At 42.4% G+C, this 21,410-nt stretch overlaps 1 protein-coding gene across 3 annotated transcripts in view; it reads left to right on the top strand.

The window, feature by feature from the left end:
• The window catches only part of KCNIP4 (potassium voltage-gated channel interacting protein 4), a 281,003-nt gene that overhangs the window by 57,419 nt on the left and 202,174 nt on the right, over positions 1-21,410 (top strand). The window contains exon 1 of one of the 3 annotated variants that reach the window (XM_026678825.2): positions 17,253-17,433. The exons of the other annotated variants lie outside the window; for them this stretch is intronic. Coding sequence (XP_026534610.1) covers positions 17,346-17,433 — 88 coding nt within the window. The 5' untranslated portion in view covers positions 17,253-17,345. Of the gene's footprint in view, positions 1-17,252; positions 17,434-21,410 lie in introns of those variants that run through there. 3 annotated transcript variants of the gene reach the window in all.

Raw genomic sequence — 21,410 nt, 5'->3', positions numbered from 1 at the left:
AGAAAGAAAGAAAGAAAGAAAGAAAGAAATGGATTGAGATAAATAAAAAACAAAGAGAAAGGGAAGGGAAGGAAAGGAAGTAGATGGATGAAGAAGGGAAGGGAAAGGAATGGAAGTAAATGGATAAGGAAGGGAAGGAAATAAATGGATAAGGAAGGGAAGGAAGTAAATGGATAAGGAAGGGAAGGAAGTAAATGGATAGGGAAGGGAAGGGAAGGGAAAGGTTTTCCTGAATTCTGAGAGAGCCTATTGCAGCTCAAAATTCAGGAAAAGCAAAATAGTTTTTTTAAAAAACTCTCTCACCCTTTGCCCAGTTCAAAAAAAAAAGTCACAAACCTTAATCTTCACTAAGACATTTGGAAGCTGCTCTGCACAACAGAGAGTGCAGCAATGGCCACGGCATTCAAAACAAGCCCTCCCAGTGTTTGTTCATGCAACCAGCATGGCAGGCTTGGGAAATATGGGATTCACTGATGGATAGCTTTGCCAGGAGTAAGATATAACCAGGCTACCATCTGTCATCCTGGTTCACAGGACAGGCTGAATAATCCCAGAGAGGACATCGTTTCTGTAACAATCCACCAGTGAAATTTAAGAGTGTTGATGTTGGGTGGGGCTAATTTGAGTTGGACTTTCAAAGGATTGTTGAGAAATTTATGACTTGCATTGGGGGGGGAGGTGTTATCCCTTTGTTTACCACGGAAACTGTCAAGAATTCCGGGCAGTTTATGATTATAAATCATCCCTCATAAATGATAGATGGAGGTTAACCATTAGAACTTCCATGGTAATAAGGAAGAAGGAGAACAGGAATACAAAAATGATTACCGTGGAATCTTTCACATCCCCCTCATTATATTTGGGCAAAGCAGCCCAAATGTTACAGATGTGACTGGAGCAAGAAGCAACTTTAGTGAAACAGAAAGGAAAAAAAAAATAGAATGAGATGCTGATGCTATTTAATGCCAGAAGGCATATAATGGTTGTAGGTTGGCTTGGAAAGGGATAGATTATGGGGAGCAGAATTATCAATGTAAATGCCCAGATGGAAAGGGCAATGATTGGTTGTATGGGCTATCAATTTAGTGATGACTCCTAACCAATCACATCAATAGATTTTCACCATGACAAACTGCCCTTAAGCTGGTCCTTCAGATCTTCCAACAGGACATCCATCATCATGGTAGTTGAATTCCATCAACCTGCTTGTTATTTGTGCTGTCTTCTTCTTCTTCTTCTTCTTCTTCTTCTTCTTCTTCTTCTTCTTCTTCTTCTTCTTCTTCTTCTTCTTCTTCTTCTTCTTCTTCTTCTTCTTCTTCTTCTTCTTCTTCTTCTTCTTCTTCTTCTTCTTCTTCTTCTTCTTCTTCTTCTTCTTCTTCTTCTTCTTCTTCTTCTTCTTCTTCTTCTTCTTCTTCTTCTTCTTCTTCTTCTTCTTCTTCTTCTTCTTCTTCTTCTTCTTCTTCTTCTTCTTCTTCTTCTTCTTCTTCTTCTTCCCCTTCTTTCTCTTCTTTCTCTTCTTTCTCTGCTTCTCCTCCTCCTCCTTCTTTCTCTTCTCCTTGTCCTTCTTCTTCCTTCTCCTCCTCCTCTTCTTCTTTTCCTTCTCTTTCTCCTTTCTCTTCTTTTTCTTCTTTCTCTTCTTTCTCTTCTTCCTCCTCCTCCTCCTCCTCCTCCTCCTCCTCCTCCTCCTCCTCCTCCTCCTCCTCCTCCTCCTCCTCCTCCTCCTCCTCCTCCTCCTCCTCCTCCTCCTCCTCCTCCTCTCTTCCCATTCCTATTTTCTACCAACTAAAGACTGGGCAGAAAACAATGTGAGTTGGTGGTAGGAAAATGCCCACACTTAACAAATGTCTCACTTAGCAACATAAATTTTCGGCTTGGTTGTGGTTGTAAGTTGAGGGCCACCTGTACTGTATACCAGGGGGCCTCCCCTTGCTCTGTACCATTGAGTCAGTGTCTCCTAAGAAGAATTTTGTAGAACTAGAAAAGGCGCAAAACAAAAAAAAGCAGGCAATTAAAACGATCAGAGTTGCACCCCCCCATTAAGAAAAACGACAGCAACTTGGCTTTCTTACTTAGTGAGGGCGAAGAGGAATCATATTGGAGTATCTAAAACCATTCAGGGCTGAGAAGGATGTTTCTGGTTCTCTTGTGGCATCAGAACTCCAGGCCATCGATTGAAAACAAATGCACAGAGATGCCGGTCACACAGTGAATTGTTAAACTGTCAGCAACGGGTGACTTTGAGAAGGATGGTTGGAAAAGAGACCGAAGAGGTTAATAGAAAATCAGGCTATCAATCTTCTTTTAACAATCCCATAATCCCGTGCGAGCGGGGCAGAGTCTGGGCCACTGAATGGAGCTAGCAGAGTGTTTTTACTGGCCGGATGCCCTTCCTGTTGCCAGTGTGGAGTTCCCCCCACCCCATCAGATATATTCTCATCGTGCCCAGAGATAGAAATATCTGCCTTTACATAGGATCAAACTCACAGCCTCCTGATTGTGAAGTGAGAGCACCACCCCTCAATCAAGCTATCAAGGATTGGCAGTATTGAGGGTAGAATTGTATTGCCTCTGAACTGTAGGCAGCAGGCTTTAGATATTGGTTGCTTTCCAATGGCAATGAAAGGAGTTCTTTTGGAGACTTTCACACAACTGCATTTTAATTTCCACTGGCTATATACATCACCTTAACCTTGTTGCCCTGACCCAGCAGATTTTACGCTCCCTTTTTCCCCTGCAAGGGAAACGTTCTAATTTTTTTTACATTTTCTGAACGGCAGAAGAGTCGGACTGAGCTGAACCAAGCTGTTCTTGGGGACGTGAGGCTGGATCCAATTCCTATTAAGCAGGGGAAGTGACAAGGTGTGAAAACGAGGGACACTTGCTTGCTTGATTACCTGAAGAAAACTAGCTGACAAAAACCTTTGGGGTGTGTGTGTTTTTCCCCCCACGTAAATCGTGAAGGTCATTTTCAAGGTCACACATCACTTCAGGATATTTGTGAGAACTCTCCTAACAGTTCTGTTTTGGGATGCGTTATACTCCCCCAAATGAAGTTAAAATATTGCGCCTCTAAAAGTAATAATCTCTTTTTTTTTTTGGTCTACATCTTTCAGCGCTCTGTGTACAACAAAACGAGTTCATTTTCTATAAACCGCCTTCTAGAAGGACTGGCAGTAGTTTGACTTAAATTAAAAATGACACGGGTAGAATCTGTCAGTCATGACTTCTTCACACCACAGTGGAAGTTTTTGATGTAGGACATGATTAAAACTTGCTTTGATGTAGGACATGGTTGCATGCTTCTTCGCAACCAATGTTGTTTCAATGTAATCTAGGGATGATCCAAACTATCGTCCGATAATAACCAAATTAATGATTTCAGAAATACGTCGAAGGGTATATCTGAAAAAGAAAAATTATACTTGCAAATACTTTTCACAGATTGCTGATTGCAGTGAAGAAATAATTGCTTCACAAGAAATCAAAACCTCTTTAATTCATGCAAGCATTACAGAGGGTTTTCAAGTGCACTTCACTGGAGTTTATGTAGGCCTGAATGCTAAAAGATCAGCCTAAAAGATAAAAATTTGTGTCTGGCAAAGGGAAGCTGAGTTCCCTTCCCACAATCGAAATTTCTATACAGGGTTTTTTTTCCCCCAGTGGCCCAAAGTTTTATGTGAATCACAGGCACCTTGTCACCATAAAATAAAATTCATCAGCTCTTAAATCACGATGATGGATGGGATGCTTCCTTCCAGTCTGTAGTTTTACTGTATGTTCTACCCATAAATCAAATAATTTCCCCCACAAACTTTTAATCCTCAAAAAAAAAAAAAAAAAAAAAAAAGATTTCAGTGATGTTTTGATAAAGAGTTTGCTGGTTGCATTTCTTATAATGCACAGAATAGCCAGTACCTGCTGAGGTTATATTTACATGGAAAGACTGTAAGTCTCATATGAGTTTGAATTTGGTCCAAAAATAAAAAAAAAGTCTAATTGATCACTGCCTGGTAATATTTCCTTCCCTTGTATCCCCAGTGTATGTACTTGTTGGAAGTTTGCTAAGTATCATTTCTACTTGTACATTGCAGAGTGTCAGAAGGTAGAAGGTGCTTTTAGGCTTTTATATCAGGTTCAAGAGATGTTCTTCTGCCCCAGGTGATTGGGACAAGGTAAAAGCATAAGTAAGACTTGTTTGTTTAAGATGTTTGTTATGTGGATTTGGTCTTCTCCACTGGCTTGTTTCAGAATCAGAATAGAGCTGGAAGGGGTCTTGGAGGTCTTCTAGTCCAGCTTTCTGCTCAGGCAGGAAACCCTATACCATTTCATGGTTGTCCAATCTCTTCTTAAAATCCTCCAGTGATGGAGCACCCACAACTTCTGGTGGCAAGCTGTTCCACCAGTTCATTGTCCCCATTCTTAGAAAGTCTCTCCTTAATTCCAGGGTGCTTCTCTCCTTGGTTAGTTTCCTTCTTGTCCTCCTTGTTCTGGACCTCACAACCATAAGCTGATTATAAAGCAGACAGAAACTCCACAAAGCATCCATATGAAGTCTTTTTATTGATTCATCAGGCATCCTCAAGATAACTCACGGTTACGTCGAGATTCATCTCAATGTCCAACTCTTTGCATGGCTGGTGTAAAAAGATAGTTCTCCTTTCTTTCTGATAATGGTGGAGCAAGGGGGTGAAGCAGCAGCATGATGCTGGGTTCAGGCAAGAGTGGAGAAACCTCCCCCAACCCACCAAGGGTCAATCCAGTGACCAATCAGAATTACAGATGTGGCCACATGACATGGACTACATTTCCCAGGATACCTTAACTACATTTACCATGATGCATTCCCTTAAGGGGACAGCTCCCAATTCCTAACTAACTATAACAATTCCCCATTAACTATATACTGTCTGGACAGCACACTCCCCGCCTGGAATTATAAATTCCACTATTAAATACTGGAACACTGCTATCATGTCACCCCTAGTCCTTCTTTTAGATTGGCCATGCCCAAATCCTGCAACCATTTTTCCTATGTTTTAGCCTCCAGGCCTTTAATCATCTTAGTTGCTTTTCCTTGTACTTTTTTCAAATTCTCAACATCTTTTTTTGTAATGTGTGGTGGCCATTAATTGTTAAATATCTTGCAAACTCTACCTGAATCAAGTTGGGCTGGTTACAAGCACAGATGCCTTGTGACTGACTGATTTCCCAGAAACTATGAAATTTCACCAATAACTATTTCCTGAGTTGAGGAGATTGTCACAAGAAAGGCTAAATAGTTCCTCCGTGCAAGGAAACCTTTGACCTTCGTTTTCCTAAGAACAGAAGGGCTGGCAAACATACCTCTCAGCCAATCCCCTGGGCTATTTGGTTTATCATAACCCTCAGCCTGCCAAGAATACAAATATTATCAAGAAGTAATGCAAAATTGAGAAGAATTAAGTTTGCTGTCTTGACTTTGACTGAGGAAATGAGTGTTTACTCCACCTAGGAAAAGATAGAGATAGAGAATAGAGCTGGAAGGGATTTTGGAGAGGTCTTCTAGTCCAGCCCGGTGCTCAAGCATCTCAGACAAGTGACTGCCCAGTCTCTTCTTAAAAACCGCCAGTGATGGAGCACCCACAATTTTTGAAGGCAAAAATTCATGACGGGAAATTCTGTTCCCCTGGTTAATTGTCCTCATGGTTAGGAAGTTTCTGCTTAATTCCAGATGATTCTGGTGCCATTAAGCACTCTAATTAGAAAACATTCACATCAACCAAAACTTAGGGATTTGTTAAGACCCATCATTAATGCCCTTAAAAAGTAGAGTCTGCTAAATGTGGGAAGAACTGCCCTGTATGTAGCCAATCTGATTGTTTAAAAATGGTCTTTCTTCTCCAATAATGCCTTCTGAAGTTGTGGATACTACTCCGTTGCTGGGAGTTTTTCAGAAGAGATTGGTCAACCATTTGTTGGGCATGCCATAAGGTCTCCTGCCTTGGGCAGGAGGGTGCAGTAGAAGACCTTCAAGCTGGAGAAAGATATATGAAGCCCCTGCCAAGTTTCTAGCAGAATTTGGCTAAACCGTTGTACACAGGGGTGGGCTTGTGGGGGCTGGCAGGAGCTCAGGAAAGCCCCCAATAACCTCAGAAAGACAAGCAGCCAGGGAAAGCTCTTAGTGGGCTTAATTGAACTTCTGGGTGTTCAGCCAAGAGCATTTCACACCTGGTAACAGTGTGGCAAGCTAGATAAACAATCCACTCATCACTTGGGAGGGAGAGCCATTGAGGAAATCAGGTAACATCGCCACTAGCCTCCCAGGGGATTAATTCCCAAGTAATAAGAATCACGTAACTCACCAGAAACTCCACTAAGACTCCCAAGGTCCCTCTCACAGTCGCTGCTATTAAGCCTGATTTCACCCAGTCTTTTATTTAAGTATTAAATGCATGAAATAATAAACAACTTTTTGGTATATTATCTTTTTTATGTAATTAGGGCAGAGAAGCGACGTTGAGATGGCCACACCCACCCAATCACATGACCCCCCTAGCCACGCCCACCTAGCCAGTCATTAGGGCAGAGAGCCCCTTTGCTAAAAAATTTGAAGCCCGCCCCTGGTTGTACAGCTTCCCGTGTCCAAGCTGATCTCGTGAATCCTATTATTAAAGTTTCTCTTAGAAAGAGATAACTAGGGCTATTCAGGCTTTTGAAGGCTCTCGGCTCTTGTGCTAGTCAGCTGCTGTTTTTGAGGGCCCAGGTGATTAAAAGGCAAATGCAACTCTTAGGGCAGCGATCTTTTTTTGCCCCCACAGACTTATGCAAAAGTCTGAAAAGCTGCTCTAATGAATAGCGGGAGATGGTGCTCATTGTGCGAGAGCAGAAGCATTTGTTCCAAATCGGGTTTGAGGGATGTGCATCCCTATTAAGAGCAACTTCTTTTGATTTTCTGCAAATCACAGGCCTGCGGTCGCGATAGGAAGACATCGAAAAAAGGGACAGCAGTAATAAGAGGGACGAGCTGCCAGGTGTGGATTTGATGGCTTTCTTTGGGATAAAATAAAGCGGCAAAATATATTGATTTTTAGATCGTACTTTTCTACCAGCAGCACCAGTAACGAAAGGAGGACGTCAGTGGCAGAGGTGGTATTCAGCCGATTTGGACCGGTTCTGGAAAACTGGTAACGGAAATTTTGAGTAGTTCAGAGAACTGGCAAATCCAACCTCTGACTGGTCCCGCCAACCCCATCTATTCTCTGCCTCCCATTGAGTCCCAGCTGATTGGCTGGGTCTTTTTTTGTTGCCCTGCAAAGGAGAACGGAGCTGGAAAGCAGGTTAGTGGGGTGGGGAGGGAATGGGGATTTTGCAGTATCCTTCCCCTGTCACACCCACCAAACCACACCATGCTCACCAAGCCATGCCCCCAGAACCAGTAGTAGAAAATTTTGAATCCCACCACTGGTCTGTGGAATAGTGTTAAGGAAGACTCAGAATACTATTTGACATGGAATAGATTTTACGAGTGGTTAAAACAAAGGGTAGAAGTTAGAGGAAGGAAAAACAATGAACAATCTTATCAAAAACAGGGATGGTATATAACTATCATCGTTATAAGTACTAAAAATATGAATGAACTAAACATAAAGAATGGGAATTGTACTGTATGGGAACTTATCATAGTATTATTAGAGTTGTTAACATGTGTTATTATATTATTAGTATTAGTAAATGGGACAATATTTTTTAGAGTATTAGCTATGTTTTTTGTGTATTTGTAAATAATATATACCCAGTCAAAATGTTGTATTCAAAAAAATGTTTATGAATAAAATCTAAAAATAAAGAATTTTTTTTTTTAAAAAAGGAGGATTTTCACCTGAACAAAATTAGCATTGGAGTCCTTTTGGGGCAAATGTCTTAGCAAATCACTCTTACTGGCAGCTTCTTGGATTTGCTCTAATGAACCCAGGACAAATATGGTGATGTAGACTCTTTCTTTGATGCTGCAGACTGAAGCGTCCTCAGCAACTCTGGTTCTTCTCTATGCTTAAGAATTCCAACTTTAATTCCAGTTCTGCTTTCAGATACGCAACATGCATTGCGACAATCCAAAGCATCAAAGTTCAACCCACTGAAATCTGAGGACAAAAGTCAGGGACAGGCAAAGCACATCAATTCAATGCAGAAGATAGCAATAGCAATAACCCTTAAACTTATATACCGCTTCACGGTGCTTATACAGCTCTCTCTAAGCGGTTTACAGAGTCAGCCTCTTGCTCCCAACAATCTGGGTCCTCATTTTACCCACTTCAGAAGGATGGAAGGCTAAGTCAACCTTGAGCTGGTTAGAATCAAGCTGCTGGCAGTCGGCAGAGTTAGCCTGCAATGCTGCATTCTAACCACTGAGAAGGAAGGGACTAGCAATAGCCCTTAGACTTATATACCACTTCACAGTGCTTTCCAGCCCTCTCTAAGTGGTTTACAGAGTCAGCCTATTTGCCCCCAACAATCTGGGTCCTCATTTTACCCACCTCGGAAGGATGGAAGGCTGAGTCGACCTTGAGCCGGTCAGGATCAAACTGCTGGCAGTGGGCAGAATTAGCCTGCAATGCTGCATTCTAACCACTGCACAACCAAGGAAGAAAAGGAAGGAAGCAAGGAAGGAAAGGAAGGAAGGAAGAAGGAAGGAAAGGAAGGAAAGGAAGGAAAGGAAGGAAGGAAGGAAGGAAGGAAGGAAGGAAGGAAGGAAGGAAGCAATAGCACTTAGAATTATATACCGTTTTGTTGTGGCTCCGATTCCTGAGCCTGCGTTGTTAGAGGAAGAGGACTCAGAAGATCAGGAGAAGGAATTGGGAATGCCTTCCTCCCCAGGACCTTCCTCTTCGGCAATGCCTTCCTCCCTGATAATACCTCAGGTTTCAGCAGATAACTGAGAGGGACAGCCTGAGACTAATCAGGAGGAGGAGGGCATATCGGAGCAGCCTCTGACAGGGAATCAAGTAGACAACTGTTGGCTTGATCCTAGGCAGCGTCGTAGGAAGAAGTGTGAGCTGCAACATAGGAGGTGTGGGCGAATCAGAGAGTGAGCTGAGTCATTGAGACACACCCCACAGGGGATAAAAGTGGGTGTGTTTTCTCTGGAAACTTTGTACGGGACAAAGTTTTACTTTTCTTCTAGGCTTCGGTGTGATTGTTTCTTGTGGTCTGCGTTGGAAGCTTTAGTGATTAATTCTTCTTGTTATCATTTCGGATTTGGCAGGCAGCGTGTGTTAGAATGCCAAGGACATTATCTGTATAAAGGAATTAACTCTGTAAAGACCGAGTCTTCTTGCCTGCCTGTGTTTGTTTGAGTTTGGACTCCTCATCTTTCTTGGAAAGGAGAAAGGTGAGACATAACACCATTTCATGGTGTTCTACAGCCTTCTCTAAGCGGTTTACAGAGTCAGGCTCTTGCCCCCAACAATCTGGATTTTCATTTTACCAATCTCGGTAGGACAAGAAGACTGAGTCAACCTTGAGCCGGTCAGGATTGAACTCCTGGCAGTTGGCAGAGTTTGCCCACAATACTGCATTCTGACCACTGCACCACCATGGCTCTAGAAGATGCTGCCAGGGTCCTTTCTGAGGCAATATGGCTACTGGCTTCTATTAGGAATTCTTTTCTTATTCTGTTCTGAATCAACTGGACTAGTGTGAGAAAGACCAAAGACTTTGAGTCTGTATTGAAAGCCTCAGCCCTGGTTTATTGAATTGGGATAAATGCCTTGCTCCAAACTGAGGTTTGATCATCATGTGTAAGAAACAGAAAGAATGAAACGACTCAGATAATTACCATTTTAACAGTCTTCTTTCTGATTGTTTCTTCTGTAAGCGTTATTTCCTTGAAACAGGCCGATAAGCTAGGCGAGGAGTTCCAATTCAGAATAATTATAGGTGGTGAAAGGAAGGAAATATTAACTTGCCTGGGACATTGAATGAGGTTTTGTTTCCATCTGGCTTGAAATAAAGACTCCCTAGTTGTTAATCCAAGCTCTAAGCCCCTTAGCTACTCCACTTTCAAATTACTCATTCAGTTCCTTCACTTAGCAGGAATTGAGTCTGCAATGAGAGTATAATTCAGCTGCTAATCACCGGGGTGATTTATTGGTTCTAGATTAGTGAGTTCCAGGACTTCCTGGAAGGGCTTAATAAATTGGGGTTTCCCCCCCCCTCTCTTTTTGCTGTAGATTATCCACTCGTTAAATAATAACCTATGTTGCACCAGCTTCAATAGCAACTACATCTGAAATCATTAGAAACATAATAAATTGTAGTCTGCTCCCCCATGCCTTTGAAGATCACATTTTGAGAGTCTACTTGGTTCTTTTTTCTTTGCTCTTCTTTTAGAGGCCGGTAGTTTTCATGCTGTATTCCTACTGCAAAAGAAATCCATTATGGTTATGCTGCGATTTCATCCTAATATTTAGTTCATGATTTCTCATTTGGGTTGAAGGTGCAGCTTTCTGTGGGGTTCTTTGCATAGGAACATTTTCTCTAAGAACGTATTATTTATTCCTATTACAGAATGCATGGTGCGGTAAATCCATTCCTATCAAGTCACAGGAACCTACAATTTGCATCTGCTCCAGCTAATAAATCCTTTTGATTAGCGGTGGTAATGCAAGCAAGCTTGCTAATTTCCTTTGCCAAGTTGACAGTCAATCAGCAAGAATCCTTGAAACTTTCTCTCTTATCCGTACTTCTCGCGATGCTTTGCTTTTCCTCTTTAATAAAACAATACCAACGGCAGATCTCTGATGCATGAGGGCTCTCATCAATAATTTAAAGATACTCAATATTGGTAAACTTGGTGTCTAGGTAAATGATTTTTTTATGATTTTTAATAATTTTTTGCAGTGAACGTAGCTAAAGTTGTGCAAAACACGCCGTCTCCAACAATCAAACGTTCTGGAGAGCCTCAGAATGTGGGTTTTTTTTTTAACCCCTTCTGTATATTTTCCTGAAAACCCAGATGGGTTTGAGTCTGGAAGTGTTGGTTGAAGAGAGTTCATATACTGATTTCCATTGTTATATTGATTAAAACTTAGCCTGTATTTGTACAATCTGGTCAGAGATGCTCCAGGCTTCAGTCACTGGAGGAGAAACTAACTACATTTACAATCCTAAAAACTGACTTAGTCTATACAAAGGTCTACTTTCTACATACTGAACCATGGAGAAAAGAATGCAAACCGCTTCCAGGTTTCTCAGTAGCTTTGAGCAAACACTTAGAAGGCATTTCTGCCAAGCATTGGTTACACTGGGGTTTCCAGTTTCCTCCAGGATGAATTTTAATATAACTCTTTCTGCTGTTGGGTTTTATGGATGGCTAGGATTCAAATCTTTGGTTGATGTGGTATAAATCTTTGCACCCTTTGGATTCTGGGGTAGGAGTTACACTACGCAGGCACAACACAACGCCTAAAAGTGTGACATGGAAACTATATTTGGTTGTCTCTTAGCCTAGCAGCTGTTCTAGGGCCTTCTGGGTAATCCATCTCCCCAACATCTGTCTCTTCAACTGAAGGTCAGACCCATCGAAGGTCAGACTCTCCATGTCACATTTTTCAATGTTCTTCTGAATATTTAATCAGGCATGTGAGATTGCTTGGAGGGCTTCACCAGGCCACTGCAGCTGACGGCGGTATAATTTTCCTTAGGCTGCAGTGTGAAAATGAATACAGGAGTGAATTCAAGGACGTAGGAGTAAGAAAAGATGTTCACGTTCTTAGCCAGTTGCAAGACATGAACTAGCAGGGAGAAATTTTGTATTTCAGAATCTTCCTCTCTCCCTCCCTCCCTGCCTCCTTTCTCCTTCCTTCCCTCCCTCCCTCCTTTCTCCTTCCTTCTCTCCTTCCCTCCCTCCCTTCTCCTTTCTCCTGCCCTCCCTCCTTTCTCCTTCCTTCTCTTCCTCCCTCCCCTCTTCTTCCTCCCTCTCTTCCTCCCTCCCTCCTTTCTCCTTCCTCTCTCTTCTTCCCTCCCTCCCTCCTTCTCCTTCCTTCCCTCCCTCCCTCTCTTTCCTCCTTCCTTTCTCCTTCCTTCCTTCCTCCCTCCTCCTCCTTTCTCCTTTCTCCTTCCCTCTTCTCCTTCCTCCTGCCCTCCATCTCTTTTCTCTTCCTTCCTCCTTTCTCCTTCCTCTCTTCTTCCCTCCCTTTCTCCTTCCTTCCCCTCTCTTCTCCTCCTCCTGCCCTCCTCCTTTCTCCTTCCTTCTCCTCCCTCCCTCCCTCCTCCTTCCTTCTCTCCTTCCCTCTCTCCCCCACTTCCTTTGCAACAAATCACAATTTTTCAATAATCCTTACATATTGCTTATACATCTGTTTTTGCATGGTGTTTGGTATCACAATGATATTATATGAAACCCCCTCTCCTGCAATGTTAGCCAGCAATATCTTAAATACTATCCAGACTATATTATCAGAGATAGACAGACAGACAGACAGACAGATAGATATGGACAGATTCCAGCTGAATGGGGCCATAAATGTCTCTTAAGATAATCAGTTCAGAAAGAAATTCCTATGGAATTTGACAACATAATCATCCCTTATTTAGGATAAAACTACTTTTTTCCCCAGAGGGAGTGAAATACATTTGATGTGCTTGCAGCTTCTGGGCCTCTGCGCATTTTCTTGATGCTTTAAGCTTTTAGCTGGCCAGCTAGGACCGTAGCAGACAAAATTTGCTATGAAACTATGATGTCCTTCAAAGAACAAAAGCAGTAACAACACTAATTAAAATAACGCAAACCAATTAAGCAACAGCACAAATAGGTTAAAGTTATATGGAGAGATCAAGCCAACAGCTGTTGAACAGTTATGTTGCTAATAAATCAGATTAGTTCTACCTTCTGCTTCCTATTATTATTTCTATAGATACATTTGAAGTATCCCAGAAATCAGTAAAGGTTGGGCAGGATACAGTGGCATCCTTGTGCAGAAAAATGGTGTTGAAAATGTTTTTGGTTGCATCTGGGACAGTTTCTCTTTTTTTAAAAAAAATATTGATTTTATTAAAAAAAAAAGAGAGAGAGAAATCCTATTCCACATGCAGCCAAAAACATTTCCAATTCTTCAATGAGAAATCAGGTACAAAAAGTGCAAAAAGTGAAAAAATATCACCAGTATCATGCCATACAAGTTGTTAAATTTAGAGTTACTTTTTTGCAGACTTTTTATATAGTACTCACGGCTCAGCCGATAATGGAGGACCAAACTGGGTTTTGTTTCTGCTTATGCAAGAGGCCACAAATATATATTTACTCTTGTAAAACCTTTGACAGTTCTCTAGACAGAATGGCTCTCCGAGCAGCTTATGAATCATCCAGCCAAACAAAATCTCTTTTCTGAAATTTGGCATTCTCAGGGACGTGACAGGAAAAGGAGAACATTGAAGGAGGAGGGAGGGAGAAAAAGAGAAGAAAGAGAAGAGGAATAATAATTACCCATCATTCTCGGGCTGCACCAGACTTCAAGAAGCACTGGGGAGGCAGTGGGAAGATGGGAGAGGTGGATGGGTAGGCAGCACCCAACGTGCCTACTAGATTAGAATGGCCACCTTGTGTTCCATCACCTGAAGCAGGTGGAAGGGAATTTGTTTTGGTGGAAGCTGAAAACCAACTGATATTAGCAGACTTATAACTGCAGGTTTCTAGACGATTGTGTACAAAATACACGTTGTAGAAATAGGAGCAGCGGAAGTTCTTTATCTTTTACAGTTGAGTTAGAACATAGAATAATAGAGTTGGAAGGGTCCTTGGATGTCTACTAGTCCACCCCCTGCTCAAGCAGGAGACCCTATGCCATTTTAGACAAATGGCTGTCCAGTCTCTTCTTAAAAGCCTCCAGGGATGAAGCTCCCATAACTTCTCAAGGCAAGCCCATCCACTGGTGGATTGTTCTCACTGTGAGGAAATTTCACCTTAGTTCTAGGTTGTTTCTCTCTCTTTTTATGTGTGTGGCATGATGGAAATCTGGAATTTCAGAGTCATTGTTGTCCTTGATCTCCAGATTGTGACTCAGTTTCTGGTGAAATGGGATGAGATCCCGAAGAGTTGAACACCTTTCAGTGGGAGATGGCTGGATGCTTAGGAATATACAATTAAATTAGAGATCTCCAACTGTACAGATATGAGTAAACCACATATACCACTTGGAAGGGACCTTGGAGGTCTTCTAGTCCAACCCTTGCTCAAGCAGGAAACTCTATATCATTCCAGACAAATGGCTGTCCAATCTCTTCTTTAAAAATGTCTAATGTTGGAACACCCACAACTTCTAGAAGGCAAGTTGTTCCACCGGTTGATAGTCCTCCCTGTCAGAAAGTTCCTCTGTAATTCCAGGTTGCTTCTCTCCTTGATTAGTTTCTATCCATTATTTCTTGTCCTGCCTTCTGGTGCTTTGGAGAATAATTTGATCCCCCTCCTCTTTGTGGCAGCCCCTCAAATACCGGAGGACCGCTATCATGTCACCCCAGTCCTTCTCTTCATTAAACCCAACCCGTTCACCTCTGCTGATGTATTTATTTACTTGCCACAGTTAAACAAACAAATAAACAAACAAAGTAGCAGAGATGAATATGCCAAATAAATAAACTGATGAATTGTTCTGTTAGGAAATTTCTCTCCTTAGTTCTAAGTTGCTTCTCTCCTTGATGAGTTTCCATCCTTATTGCTTCTTGTCCTGCCTTCAGGAGCTTTGGAGAATAGCTTGACTCCCTCTTCTTTGGGGCAACCCCTGAGATACTGGAATACTGCTATCGTGTCACCCCTAGTCCTTCTTTTCACTAAATCAGACATACCGAATTCTAGCAACCATTCTTAGTTTTAGCTTTCAGTCCCCTAATCCTCTTTGTTGCTCTTCTCTGCACTCTTTCCAGTTCTGCTTTTCTTCTTGTACCACAATGGTTTACAAATTGATACCTTGTGTTCACCGATAAATTCTTGGCTTCGTATTCTGCGTCATTACAGGTTCGTCCTTGTTTGTTCCTCTTTATTTTTGTTTACAGCCCTTGATTTTAAAAGTAATTAAGTTTCCCCCATTCTCTTGATGCATCAATTGTTCTATTGTGCTGGATGAGGTCTTGTTCTCCAGGGGGATTCGTATCATTCTGAGGTCCAGCATTCTGGAGCATTTATATTGGTTTTTTTTTTAAAAAATAATAATAATAATGAATGGGGGTATTAAAAGAGCTAATTTGATTCACATCAACTCAACTGCCATTTATAATTAATTTATTTCTCCCCCCTGAAAATGTTGCTGCCAGTTTTAGCATGTGGTCATTCCACTTGTTAAGATAGAAGTGTAAATCCACAAGGAGAGGCATTTATTTGGGGCAACTGGACAGTTTCTTCACATTGTGGAAGTTTGAAAATTATTGCTTTACAACGCAATGCATTCTGACGTAAACCTGAGTTCAGTGCAGCAGGCATGTTAAATGATTCTAGGCCAGGCCTGGTGAGCTCATAATCCTTCATAAAAAGATTTGGTAGGGGAAATAACATAAAATAAAAATTCCACAAAAGCCATTTAAACTTTTGCAGGAAAGACAGGATAAAAATCCAATCACATTTTCAAAGTCTCCTTCAAGTTAAAGCTGACTTCTGATGATTTCTGGTAATTTTATGTATGCACAATAAGAGTTCCTGTGATGCCATATGGATGAATGCCCTTTCCTGCATACTAAAGAACCAGAGCTGTTCCCAGAATTCTGCATGTGCCAGCTGGGGAATTCTGGGAGCTGAAGTCCACCTGCCTTAAATTGTCAAAGTTGAGGAACGCTGTTCTAGGTTGGGTAATAGGAAAAGCTTGACACCCAGTTGATGGGGAGATTTTCCCTCAACCCAACCTGCCCAACAAGGATCCAACTTGAAAAAAACCTTCCTAATTACATCCTAATTACTCCCCAAAGCAATTGGCATCTAAAGGCAGGCTGCCAGATCTGTGCTCCAAAACTCTGGGGAACCACTAGAAGGTGGCAATCTATCATCTGTCAACCTATCATCTGTCAATCTATTTTCATCTGTCAATCTATCATCTATCAGTCTGTCTGTCAATCTGTCTATCATCTATCTCTATCTCTATCTCTATCTCTATCTCTATCTCTATCTCTATCTATCTCTATCTCTATCTCTATCTCTATCTCTATCTATCTATCTATCTATCTATCTATCTATCTATCTATCTATCTATCTATCTATCTATCTATCTCCATCTATATCTCTATCTCTATCTCTATCATCTATCATCTATCTCTATCATCTGTCATCTATCTATCTCTATCTCTCTATCTATCTCTCTATCTCTCTATCTATATCTAACCTTCCATCTAACCATCTATCCATCTATCTATCCATCCATCTATATCAATCATCTGGTAGCCTTAAAGCTAAATGCAGGTATATTTATGTGATCCGGAGAGGTTGGCCCTGTCTATCTCTATCTCTAAGCTTGTCCTTAAATCTGCCCTGCCCTAATCCTACCTGACATTTCCTTTGCAGCAGAGCCTTTCCCCACCCGCAATCCAAAACGCAGAGTCCACGCCCTTACTTATTCCACAAGTTGACAACGACACCCCCTCCCCAAAGAAGAAGAGCTTGGCTTTGGTGCAGTCTAATAAACTTTTCGCATCTTTGGCTCCATGGTCGCCTTCCACAACTGGGGGATCAAAGACACACACACACACACACACACACACACACACAAACAAACACCCACACACCCAAAATCTCTCTCTCCTCATTTGCCCAGAGTGGGGCGTCGTCTCCCTTCGCCCCTTGAGCCGGGCGCTTCCTTCCTCTTGCAAGTCGGGGACTCTCCAGTCTAGCTGACTGGCTTGCTCTCCTCCTTCCATCCCTCCCTCCCTCCATCCCTCCATTGGCGTCGTCGGCGTCCTCCCTTTGCTCCCGGCTCATTCACTGAGAGGGGAGACTTTCCCTGGGCAGAGTTGGGTTTGCAGAGCCCGCCTCCGGGCGACCGGAGGGTTAAGCTGGAGTCGCTGGAAAGGAGGCAGCCGGAGAAACGGTCCTGACGCGCTCCCCGCGTGGGTGGGTGGGAGACTTAACACGCGTCCGTGGCAGCCGGCTGCCTCTTGGCAGGGTGGCCGGAACGCGGTGCCTCTCCCTTGCCCGCCTTTTGCCTTCTTCCCTCACCCCCCCCAACTCCTCGCCCATCCCTTGCAAGGGAGCTACTTGGGGGGTTGCTCTGCCTCCCCCGCCCTGTCCCGGGTTTGGCCAGGCAGCTTCGGAAGAGGCGAAGTGGAGGCCAACTTGGCCGTGTGAACGCTGCTCCTCCTGGTCAGCCAAAGGGGGAGATTTGGCTTCGCCTAAGATGAGCGGATGCCGCAAACGGTGCAAACGGGAAATCTTGAAATTTGCCCAGTATCTCTTCAGGGTGGTTACCGGGACCCTCCATACAGGTAAGCTCACCTGGGGGTTCTTTGCGGGCGGGTGGAAAAGGACTTGACTTCCATCTGCCTTACATTTCTTTCACAATTTTATTGCTTTCCATGTTTATGTCTCAGAGGTCCTTCTCCGCCCTTAAGGTGAAGGGGGGGGGGGGAATTCGCCTCCTTATCAAAAATGATGCCGGCCTACAAATTACGCCCAAGCAGAAAAACCAGATGGAATTAAGTTAGAATCCATAAAGAGATTCTTATTTAAAGGGCGGTTAAATATGTTTTCATCCGCGTTTGGACCCAGGGCGTCTGAATAGGTTGTTCCGTCTGAATAGGTTGTTCCGGCGTACTTTACTTTCTTTGCTTAGTTATAACGTCTGAACAGGTTTGCGTTCTCAGTTGGCATGCGGAGATTTGTCTCAGAGGAAACTTCACATCAACGCTGGGTGTTAGCGTGGGGTTGGTTAGTTAGGGAATTGTTTGAGGGAGAAGTAGTGAGATAGTAGTAGAATTTGCAGCCTGTGGGTTTTTCCCCCTCTAATTTCTCTCCCAAATGCAGAGTCCTTGAAACTGGACGCTTGAAAGAAGTTGCTCTGTGTGTGTGAGCACGTATGTGTGCACACACAAAACACGGATTAATCCCTAGTGTAAGGTGGATGAGAAGAACAGTGCAGGAAAACCGGTTGGTAGATTGATCTTACTTTAAGAAGAAAATCTGGGCTTTAGAATAGAAGCAGGCTGTTATTCGAAAGAAAGAATACATTAGGTGAGAAGTTTCTTGGGTGAAAACTCCAGGTAGTAATCCTAAATGAAGTTAACCTACGAATTGCTTTTTTCAAGACAATGTTTTTCCTTGTTTAAAAATGTCCATTTATGAATGTGCTGGTAGGAACCATAGTTGCATCTCTATATAGATGGGTTAATGGAAGGAAGATATAGCTATATAGGGGCTGCAAAGGGTTTGTATATAAATATTATGCAAAATCCGGAAATAGGATACTGTAATTAAAAGCCTGTGTACGCACAGACAGAAATGGGCTGGTCTCAGCATTAACTCTTGGCTACTTAGCTACCTGAAGGTTTTCGTGTGCTGATGTGTGTCGTCCATTGTTTGTCTCAAGTTTTGACAGGGGAGTCTATATCTCCCAGATCCCAAACAGGTGATTTTGTTCCTTTATTTATTGACATTTACATGAATTTTACGTTACTGTATTCAAGCAGTCTAGCTGCCAATCTTAATCCTTTCCCTCTTTTGCCACATCATGGTGTGTAGTGCAGGCAAGCATTTTAGCATTCTCTCTTGTTTTTTTATTTATTTGGGGAATTTACCTCCGTTGCTGATTTCCCAAAAGGTAACTGGAGATTTTACAAGCAAAATAATACTTATTATTAAAAAAAGACCAGAGATCTTCCACACACAGGCCAAGAGCTTCTCCAAAGAGTTCATGGACTTCCCACTTCTACTAAGTCTTTTTCAGCGTCTGAGTCAACCCCTGTAGTTTGGCCAAGGTGACCATTAAATTGGCTTAACTTTCTTTGGCTGCTGTCTCTGATTTTTCTTCCCATGGCCCTCATGCTTCCCACGCCTTTCTTTCCCTGCGCTACCGTATCCGCGAAGGGGGACAATCCAGCCAGAGTTAATACCTTCATTTGAATGGAAAAGAATTAGTCACAAATGAAATCCTCTCATTATGAGAATTCTCTTCCATTTAAACCAATAAATTGAGCTTGATTCTCCCACTAAAAGTCAGCAGGGATTTAAAATAATTTACTTTTGAATGTGGAGGCCCGTTTTTGAAAGAGTTGATGGTAGGTGAAAGAATTTTTAAACGCAGGAGCTTGGAACATCCATTCTTTTGCTCTTACACGCTGTTCTTCTCAATTTCAATTTATCGAGTTTTACAAATCCCAGTCCTACTTGCTTGACTTGACCTTCGCTTGAGCGAGGGGTGAACGGGCTACATCTCCCTAACTTTGAACTGCCAGCCAATCAATATTGAGACTATCTCACAATCCCAGAGAGGTCTAGCAGCAAGATATACTCCTCTCTGTTCATCCATGAAGTAGACTGGATGACCAGTTTCAGATCAGCATCAGAAAATTCAGAAAATTTCTCCTTATTTGCACCAAGACAAATTCCTTGTGTGTCCAATCACACTTGGCCAATAAAGAATTCTGTTCTGTTCTATTCTATTCTATTCTGTCCTATTCTATTCTATTCTATTCTATTCTATTCTATTCTATTCTATTCCCTCTCTCTCTACTCTATTCTACTTCTACTCTACTCCTATTCTACTCCTACCTATTCTATTCTACTTCTACTCTACTCTATTCTATTCTATTCCTATTCTATTCTACTTCTATTCTATTCTATTCTATTCTATTCTATTCTATTCTATTCTACTCCTACTCTACTCTACTCTACTCTACTCTATTCTACTTCTATTCTACTTTATTCTCTTCTCTTCTCTTCTCTACTCTACTCTACTCTACTCTACTCTACTCTTATTTCCAGATTGAATCTCTCCTCATTCAGTTTCCATCCATTGTTCCTTGTCTGGCCTTCTGGCCTTGGAAAACAGCTTGACCCCTTCCTCTCTGTGGCAGACCCTCAAATATTGGAAGACTGCTATCCTGTTTCCCCTGGTCCTTGTCTTCACTAGACTAGCCCTTCCCAGTTCCTGCAACTGTTCATTGTATGTTTTAGCCTCCAGCCCCCTCATCATCCTGGTTGCTCTTCTCTACACTCTTTCCAGAGTCTCAACAATCTTTTTTATAATGTGGTGACCAAAACTGGATGCAGTACTCTAGGTGTGGCCTTACAAAGGCTTTATAGAGTATCTCAAAGAGTAAAGCCAAGATATTTTCTGCTGCATTAAGCTTTCAGGAGGAAAGAATACAGATGTAATGAATGATGCAGGTAGCAAAATTACCCTTTGATACCAAGCATTAAGGTCGTCTGAAAATCCAATAATTAGCTTTGTATCTTCAGCTGAGTACATCAACTATCAAACTCTAAAACTCAACATTCTGCTCCCCATGTTTGACCAGAGCCAGGAGTATAAAGACCATAACTTTGCTGGGTGTGCAAATCTTCCCTGTGTGGGAGAGACATGTGGGCTCACCATATGTTCAACGTTTGAAGATACCACGCAGTGCCTACTTGGACCATTAACCGTCCCCAGTTTCCAGCTCTCTGGTTCCAGGTGATTCAGATGTAGGATAGTAAAGTGGGTGATATCCTAGTGAAGGATTTTGTAAAAGGAAAAAGCTTTCCCCATTTTCTGATCTTTTAATCATTAATCATTAATCATGTTTAATGAAGATGGGCAGAGCTGTTGTTTTGCTTCAGCCTGACCTTCCTTTACATCTGTCCCCTTGCTCCCCCCTTGGAAGAAGCAATCTTCTCTGATATGGAATAGAATAACAGAGTTGGAAGGGACCTTTGAGGTCTTCTAGACCAACCCTCTGCTCAGGCAGGAAACCTTATCCCATTTCAGACAAGCAGTTGTCCAATCTCTTCTTAAAAACCTCCAGTGATGGAGCACCCACAACTTCTGGTGACAAGCTGTTCCACTGATCAATTTTTCTAACTATCAGGAAATTTCTCCTTAGTTCTAGGTTCCTTCTCTCCTTGATGAATTTCCATCTGTTGCTTCTTGTCCTGCCCTCAGATGCTTTGGAGCAGTGATCCCCAACCTTTTTTATGGCGTGGCCCGGTACTGGCATCAGCTGGGCGCCGCCATCTTGTTTTGATGAAAAAGTGCTTCTGGTGAGCTTTCTACCCGGAAAAGCTCACCGGAAGCACTTTTTCATCAAAACAAGATGGTGGCGCCCAGCAAACCAGCAGCCCGGTAGGACTTGTTCCACGGACCAGTACCGGTCCGCGGACCGGTGGTTGGGGACCCCTGCTTTGGAGAATGGGTCGACTCCCTCTACTTTGGGGCAGCCCCTGAGATATATCTTCTGGCTCGTCCAGTTTTGCAAAATGACAGAGC

The sequence above is a fragment of the Notechis scutatus genome, chromosome 4 (assembly GCF_049901735.1).
Source record: "Notechis scutatus isolate UNSWTSFEM ecotype Mainland chromosome 4, rNotScu1.2, whole genome shotgun sequence".
In the NCBI taxonomy this organism is placed as follows: domain Eukaryota; kingdom Metazoa; phylum Chordata; class Lepidosauria; order Squamata; family Elapidae; genus Notechis; species Notechis scutatus.
The sequence above is the reverse complement of the archived record's forward strand: the minus strand, read 5'-3'. Positions and strand labels throughout refer to the sequence as shown.